The sequence below is a fragment of the Miscanthus floridulus genome, chromosome 10 (assembly GCF_019320115.1).
Source record: "Miscanthus floridulus cultivar M001 chromosome 10, ASM1932011v1, whole genome shotgun sequence".
NCBI classification, from domain to species: domain Eukaryota; kingdom Viridiplantae; phylum Streptophyta; class Magnoliopsida; order Poales; family Poaceae; genus Miscanthus; species Miscanthus floridulus.
Window position 1 is genome coordinate 4352270 of NC_089589.1, and position 8669 is coordinate 4360938.

At 42.7% G+C, this 8669-nt stretch overlaps 1 protein-coding gene across 1 annotated transcript; it reads left to right on the forward strand.

The window, feature by feature from the left end:
- The first annotated feature begins 1892 nt into the window (after nucleotides 1-1892).
- On the forward strand, nucleotides 1893-2327 carry LOC136487888 (uncharacterized). Its single transcript, XM_066484986.1, has one exon. It carries the CDS (start codon nucleotides 1893-1895, stop codon nucleotides 2325-2327), a length of 435 nt encoding a protein of 144 aa, XP_066341083.1.
- The last annotated feature ends 6342 nt before the right edge of the window (nucleotides 2328-8669 follow it).

The following is an 8669-nucleotide window of genomic DNA, read 5'->3' on the forward strand; positions in this document are numbered from 1 at the left end:
CGCGGATTCCTCGGTCATGAAAAGCCATTGGATCCTCGGCACAAACGGAAGGTGCCGTAGGACTTTCGCGGGGATCGTAAGCTGCCTCTGCTGGCCATATCCAGAGTCTACCTCTAGGTACCTTGAGGATTTACACTTCGGACAGTACTTTGCATCCTTGTGATCTTTCCTAAATAAGACGCACCCCTTCGGACAAACATGTATCTTGTCATATGGCATCTTAAGCATACGAAGTAGTTTCTGTGACTCGTGCAAGTTCTTCGGCAGAATGTGCTTCTCCGGTAGCATGCTGCCAAACACGGCCAACATCTTATCAAAGCCTTCGCGACTCAGATTTAACTCGGCCTTCAACCCCATAACACATCTAATGTCATCCAGCTGAGAAACCGTTGTACTCTCATGAAGGGGTTTCTGTGCCGAGTCCTACATTTCGTAGAAGGCCTTAGCGGCTTCCTCCATCTCCTCCTTCTCACGTCCTTCTGCGAAGTGAGCTTGGTGAGTGTCATCTAGCATGTCTACTACTCCGGCATCATCATCAAAAGCCTCGAGGCGTGGTCTCACCACCTCTGCTCTTATACGATCTGCTTCACCATGGTGGATCCACCAGTGGTAGCCAGCCGTATAACCATTGTACACAAGATGTTTACCCATGGTCACCTTGTCTACCCTTCTGTTGTTGTCACATTTGCTACAGGGACACCAAAGTTTAGAATGTCCTTTAGCTACACCCGAGCTCCATGCATGTTCCAAGAAAGCATCTGTCCCATTCACCCACTTAATGTCAAAGTCACTCCTGCTTCTCCGGCCCGTGTATATCCACTGACTGTCTTCCATCCTTCCACATATACAGCACATAGTAATGTAACCATCAATTGCATCTACGCGGTGTCCCTACTCTCTAATAGGTGAGGATAGGTCCTAATCCCACCCGCGGATGCGTAGATGAGGTTAGTTTCCATGCTTCGCTCCCTATCCGAGATAGAATTTTGGCAGCACCTCCCCGTCGTTCTCCCGATACACGTCCTGCAAGGGAGAGTGTGTATCCAGAGAACAACAAGGAGGTGATGCCGAAAGTCTGCCTCAGACCGGAGCGGACCATGGAAACTAACCTCATCTATGCATCCGCGGGCTGTCCAAAAAATGTGGACAATCCAAAACAGATACGGTCGCAGATATGCAAAGATCCGCATACCTCCGACCGTATCTGTTTCGGACGAGAGATGCCTAACTGGGTTACGCGACCTACGACCATGATACGGATAGAGGGGTTATACCTAAGGTGCCGGTGAGGTCAGGCTAGCGGGGCAGTGTCGAGTCGGTGTAGTGGCGAGGCGACACGGTGCAGGCAGACCTGCAACGCCCACAAAGACGATCGGGGTCCTCTGGTCCCCTCCGACGGATCCTCTGCAATATAAAAAGACAACAGGTTAGTATTTGTTAAAAAATTCGGCAGCACGTCCCCTGCACAGTGAGGTTTCCATAACCTACAAAAAAGAACGGCACGAAGGCTGACATTCACAATGGCACGAAGGCCCTCATATTGACATACAGCACGAAGGCCCACACAACCACATATGGAACGAAGGCCAATTACGAGAGTTTTATCTAGTGTTGCGGTGGAGTCGGGCGTCGCGGTGCGAGGCTCAGTTTCTTCTCCGGCGAGGTCAAGGGCGCCGGAGTACTCCTCTCCCCCTTCCCTTCTCTCTTCTCTGCTTCTCCTCCTCCTCCTCTCCTTCCTCTTCTTCTCCTTCTCCTCTCCTTTTCCTCTTCTTCTCCTTCTCTTCCCCTTCCTCCTCTTTTCCTTCTCTTCTTCCTCCTAATTCACCTCTACCTCCTCCCCTCCAACACCAGCCAACGACCAGGCCGAGCTAAGGGCTAGCCTCGGGGTGGCGATGGGGACGGGGCGGTCGGGCGTAGGGGGCCGCCGGTGGGGGCCGGCGCGGGGGCAGGAGGGCCGGTACGGGGGCAGGAGGGCTGGCCGGGCGCGGGGCGGCCGCCGGTGGAGCCGGGGCAGCCGGGCGCAGGGGGACGCCGGTGGTGGCCGGCGCGGGGGGGGAGGAGGGCCGGCCGGGCGCAGCTACAAGGGGCCGCCGGCGGTGGTGGCTGGGGTGGAAGAGGGGGGCCAGCGTGGGGCGCGGGGCGGCCGCCAGTGGGAGCTGAGGTCGGGGGAGGGGCGGCCAGGCGTGGGGCGGCGCGGAGGCGGGGCGGCCAGCGGCGTGGCGGGCGGGCGGCGAGGTGAGCGGCGGCGGGGTGCGGAACCGAGCGCGGGCGCGGGCCGGAGGGAAAAAGATAAGGATTTTGGGCCGACCCCGGTTTTTAGGTTTTAGACTGTCTTTGCCGAGTGCTGGGCCAGGGGTACTCGGCAAAGAATTTTTTAAAAGAAAATTTTCAAAAACGGTTAAAAAGTCTTTGTCGAGGGCCTAATGGTGATGCCCTCGGCAAAGATTGACGACAGGGGATGGACGTCGTGTCAGGCGGTGTTGCCGAGGGCCGGCCCTTTGCCGAGGGCTTAGCCCACGGCAAAGAATTATTGTTGTCGTGTGCTTGTCTTTGCCGAGGGTCTGGCCCTCGGTAAAGAGTCTTTGCCGAGGGCCAGGCCCTCGGCAAAGACTCTTTGCCGAGTGCCCGAGCATTTTCCCTCAGCAAATCCTCAGGCCCTCGGCAAAGATGCTCTGTCCGGTAGTGATACGGGCATGTCACAAGTATAAAATCAATTTTCGCTGATGGTTGCTATTCTTTTAACTGGCGGTTCATAATGTATGGGCATCACTAGAAATGAAACTGTGGGCCTAGGCTATAAACCACCGGTGTAATTTTACCTTTTCTGGTTGTTTTCTTAAGTCTATCGCCAAAAGAAATACATGATTTCTACTAGCGGTAGTCTTAAGAATATAGCCAGTAAAAATGAATTTGTATTGGTGGTTTGCTTAACCTAGCGCCACAGTAACTAATTTGACATGAAGTTTTGGAGCTTTTCAAATGATCTTGGATGGAGAAATATTCTGAACAAAAGTTGTAGTACTCAAAGAGATACATAACTTTGTAGTTGACAACTTTTTTTATTTAAAATCATTTATGATGTAGAACTTATGTTTTATGATTAATGATTTCAAAATTCATATTTTTTAAATTTCTCAAAGATCATTGGATGGGAAAACGATCAAAAGCAAAGTTGTAGATTTTGACAAGATCTAAAGCTTTGCAGTTGAAACTTTTTTCATTTGAATCTGTTTATGGCTTTAAATCTCCATATCATATTTTTCTGTTAGCAGTAGCTTTATCTTTCCTTGTGATAGAAAATCTTTGTAATCACTTGAGCTTTAACTGACTATGTAATCAAGATAACTATGTGTACTGTGAACCACATTTGTTGTTATGCATTTTGATGGTGATAAGTCTTATATAAAGTCTTATGTATTTTGATGGTGGTCTGATATAAGGTCCATTTTTCTAGACGTTTTTACTGCCTTTGTAACTCCATTGCAGAAATGTACTTTTTTGCGAAGCATAAGCTTCACAAATGTACACCTTGGGGGAAAGATTTTTCTTTTTTTTTTGTTTTTCTAAATCGTTATCACATACGCGTGTTGGCTATGCGCGTCCGTGCTAAGGGGTTATCACAGACGTGAGTACCCTTTATCGTAGATGCGGTTTGGTAACCCGCGTCTATAGTAAAGCTTATTACAGACGCGTTTTAAGTCTGTCTTAAACTTAATCATAGACGCATGTTTGCATACCGCAGACGTGTGTTGGCAACACACGTCTATAGTATGAGCTTATTACAGACGCGCTTTTGGCGCTTCTAAATAAAACCTTATTACCGACATGTTATGGTAGACGTGCGGAAACGCGTCTGTGATGTCTCTAAAGGCGCGTCTATAATGTCGTTTTTTTACATAGTGTGTGTGTGTCGCTGCCTCGTGCAAGCCTCCCCGGATAAGACCACCCCTCTATATAAACGAGAGAGGAGAACATATGGCCGACTGAGGATCCCAACTCACAATCGTCGAAATTCAACACATACAAACCCTCTCTTTGCCCTATCTCTTTCCAACCCCATGCTGTTCATCGCTTGATTTGACGGCCAAGGATGGTGTCCCTAGGCTTGCCGGCCAACCTAGGGCAACACGGCGACATCCTTGCCTCCCGGGTGAGAGCTTCGGACGGTTCCTTTGCAAGTTTGCCTGGAACTAGCCGTTCTTCGTCACGCAAGCACATGGGATTTGGTTAACCTTTTGTGGTTTGCTCATAAACCTCTATCTCCGTTCTTCACCGTACCATGTACGTAAGTGTGATCTTTGCTGCGTTCTTCGGTCTGTGGTGACCCGGACGATCTTTCCCTAGCTGGTGTGCATCACTACCGGAAACTGGCGATTTGCCGAGTGCCGAGGCTTTGCCGAGTGTATTTTATCGGGCACTCGGCAAAGACCGTGTTTGCCGAGTGCCAAATAAAATACACTCGGCAAACAAAAACACACGGCAAAATACGTCTTTGCCGAGTGTTTTTTCCTGGCACTCGGCAAAGATGTATTTTGCCGAGTGCCTTTGTTTTGGCACTCGGCAAAGAAGCTTTTTGCCGTGTGCATTTTTTTTGCCCTCGGCAAATCATTTTTTCGAAGCAATTTTTGAGGCCCTAAATGAATTCAAATGAAAAACTTTTCAACTACAAAGTTGTATAACTTCTCAAGATCTACAAAGTTTATTTTGGTCATTTCTTCATTTGACAAAGCGACAATAACGTTGTTCATAAAATCTACATCTCGCATATTAGTTTCATGAAAGTAGAAGATACATATATAAGATTTGTGAACAATGTTACTACCACTATGTCGGATGAACAAATGACCAAAATAAACTTTGTAGATCTTGATAAGTTATGAAATTTTGTAGTTGGCAACATTTTGATTTGAAATCATCTTGTCATGCAAAAACGACGTTTGAATTTGAAAATTTTAAAATTTGAATTTTTCAAACGACCTCGGATGAAAAAACTTCCTAGATGAAAATTGTAGATCTCCAAAAGTTATGAAACTATGTAGTTGACAACTTTTTGATTTGAAATCATCTTATCATGCAAAACTATGTTTGAATCTCTCAAATTTAAAATTCAAATTTTTCAAACGACCTCGGATGGAAAAACTTACTAAATGAAAATTGTAGATCTCAAAAAGTTATGAAACTTTGTAGTTGACCACTTTTTTATTTGAATTCATTTAGGGCCTCAAACAAGCAATTTACTCTCAGTTTGCCGAGTGCTTTTTTTCTAGCACTCGGCAAAGCCGTATTTTGCCGAGTGCCTATGTTTTGGCACTCGGCAAAGAGGTATTTTGCCGTGTGTATTTTTTTGGCCCTCGGCAAATCAGTTTTTCGAATTAATTTTTGAGGCCCTAAATGAATTCAAATGAAAAACTTTTCAACTACAAAGTTGTATAACTTCTCAAGATCTACAAAGTTTATTTTGGTCATTTATTTATTTGACAAAGCGACAATAACGTTGTTCATAAAATATACATCTCTCATATTAATTTTATGAAAATAGAAGAGATATATATGATTTGTGAACAATGTTACTACCACTATGTCGGATGAACAAATGACCAAAATAAACTTTGTAGATCTTGAGAAGTTATGAAATTTTGTAGTTGGCAACATTTTGATTTGAAATCATTTTTCATGCAAAAACGACGTTTGAATTTGAAAATTTTAAAATTTGAATTTTTCAAACGACCTCGGATGAAAAAACTTCCTAAATGAAAATTGTAGATCTCCAAAAGTTATGAAACTATGTAGTTGACAACTTTTTGATTTGAAATCATCTTATCATGCAAAACTACGTTTGAATCTCTCAAATTTAAAATTCAAATTTTTCAAACGACCTCGGATGGAAAAACTTACTAAATGAAAATTGTAGATCTCAAAAAGTTATGAAACTTTGTAGTTGACCACTTTTTGATTTGAATTCATTTAGGGCCTCAAATAAGCAATTTACACTCGGTTTAGTATAATATATTGGGAACTAAAACGGAATCTAGACACAAGTGACAGTGTGGTGTAGTGGTAGAGGAGGTTTGTGTGCAGCGAGAGGTCTTGGGTTCGAATCCCGTCGGCCGCGTAGCCGTGAAATTTACGCGAAAAAAGCCGGAGATGGATGGGCGCTGACCGGTGGGGGCCTCCACCAATTAAAAAAAATTTCCATTTTTTTTGGGTAAAAATTCCCATTTTTTTCGGGTTTTTTTTCGGGTTTTTTTTCGGTTCCAACTTTGCCGAGTGTCGGCACTCGGCAAAGGCTTTGCCAAGTGCCCAATAAAAGACACTCGGCAAAGACGTCTTTGCCGAGTGTTTTTTTGCCGAGTGCTCTTTGCCGAGTGCAGCACTCGGCAAAGCCTTTGCCGAGTGCAAATTGGGCTTTGCAGAGTGCCCCTGGCACTCGGCAAATTCACTGAGTCCCGTAGTGCATGTGAGAATTTTAATTCGGCGTCGACAGAGTAGCATGGTAGCAATGGCAAATTCGAAAAGCGGGCGGGGCAAAGTACGTACACGGAAATAAAACGGAACGGGCCGGGATGGGAATTAATATTGTTGCATCTGTTTTCATGCCAAAATAAAAACCGTGGTAGCTGGATGCATGCAATGCATGGTTTGCCCGGCCTGCCCCGCGCGCCTAATGTGATAGATTCCAATAAAACTGATCAGCCATATATATGATTGCAAGAATTGAATTAACCGAACCATTGTCGGGCACCATGCATCGTCTCGATCGTGCCAAGGTATGTAAGGCAGTGGCTTAATTAAATTAGCATGGCAATAGGAGTTGTAGGGCGGCTGGCATGCATGGCAATACCCACCAATATAGGAGCTGAGCGTGCCTACTAGCTTTACTTTGTTCATTGGTTGGCAAGTTACTTTTGTGTGTGTAGTCCGGAGCAAGCACGCAGAGATGTATATATTGCATGCATTGCATTGGTTCAGCGAACGAATTGAATGTGGGGGAGGCGACTGGGCCGGCTACGTACGTGTAGATTATTATTGATTGATTGAATGAATGAATCTCTAAGATAGGGTGGATAGAAGATAGATGTCATCCGCCACTACTGCAGAATTGGACATCGCTGCCAGCCTCATCACTGCCGAATTTTAAAAAACCGACATCGATAGCCCATCACTGTCGGTTTTTGACTAAAACCGGCAGTGATAGGACCAACCGACACTGATATTCGTGTTTTAGGCAAGAACCGACAGTGATATTCGGTCATCACTGCCGGTTTTAGCCAAGAACGGACACTGATACTATCACTGTCGGTTCGTGGCTTGAACCGACAGTCATATGGTGCAAGAAAACATCATAAGTTTCTCATATGATGTCCGATGAAGACGAACTTTATATCAAAGTTGTAGTACTCGACGAGATCTACAACTTTATGGTACAAATATTTTTAATTTGAGATCGTTTGGATGTCCAAATATTTTGATTTGAAATAATCTATCTAACGAAAATTATGTTTGATTTCTAAAATTTAGAATTTAAATTTTTCAAATGGCCTCAGATGGAAAACGTCCAAAACAAAAGTTGTAGATCTCGAAAAGTTATGCAACTTTGTTGTTGAAAACTTTTTCATTTGAGATAATTTACTACTTGAAATGCTATTTGAAATTAAAATTTAAAATTGTTAAAAAACTCTGATTTCTCTTTTTAATCTCTGGATAAAACTTGCAACTAGTCATTCTCGCTCATACTAACTTCAAATTTGATGATTTTTTTTCTAAAAAATTCTAAAATCATGCTATATCAATTTATTGTGTTCTTACCGGTATTATTTTATCCATCTTTTCATGTGACTGTGTTTTATCTATTTGAATTTTGAATTTTAAAAAATGACAACTTCAAACGTCATTTTGGAACACTAAATGATTTCAGCTGAAAAAAATCATGAACATAGAAGTTGTAGAACTTATCAAGATCCACAACTTTTATTTTGGTCATTTCTTCATCTGATAAAGTGGAAAAAAATTGTTCACAAATTTTACATATCTCTCTTATAATTTCATAAACAATAAGAGGGATATGTAACATTTGTGAACAATGTTACTACCACTTTGCCGGATGAATAAATGATCAAATGACCAATATAGAAGTTGTAGATCTCGAAAAGTTATGAAACTCTGTAGTTGATAACTTTTTGATTTAAAATCTTCTTGTCAAGGAAAATTACGTTTGCAATTTCTAAAATTTGAAATTTAAATTTTGTAAACGACCTCAGATGGAGAAACTACCAAAATAAAAGTTGTAGATCCCAAAAAGTTATGAAATTTTGTAGTTGACAACTTTTTATTTGAAACCATCTTCTCAAGGAAAACTATGTTTGAATTTCAAAAAAATTGAAATTTGAATTTTTTTAAACTATCTCGGATGGACAAACAGCAAAAACGAAATTTGTAGATCTCAAAAAGTTATGACACTTTGTAGTTGATAATTTTTTGATTTGAAATCATCTTGTCATGGAAAACTACGTTTGAATTTCTAAAATTTGAAATTTAAATTTTGTAAACGACATCGGATGAAGAAACTATCAAAATGAAAGTTGTAGATCTCGAAAAGTTATAAAACTTTGTAGTTGACAAATTTTTCGTTTGAATTCGTTTAGGGTCCCAAATACTTATTTCAAAATTAG

Excerpts from the sequence above, each read along its gene's own strand:
- LOC136487888 (XM_066484986.1), top strand. The coding sequence starts at position 1,893 with ATGGGGACGGGGCGGTCGGGCGTAGGGGGCCGCCGGTGGGGGCCGGCG.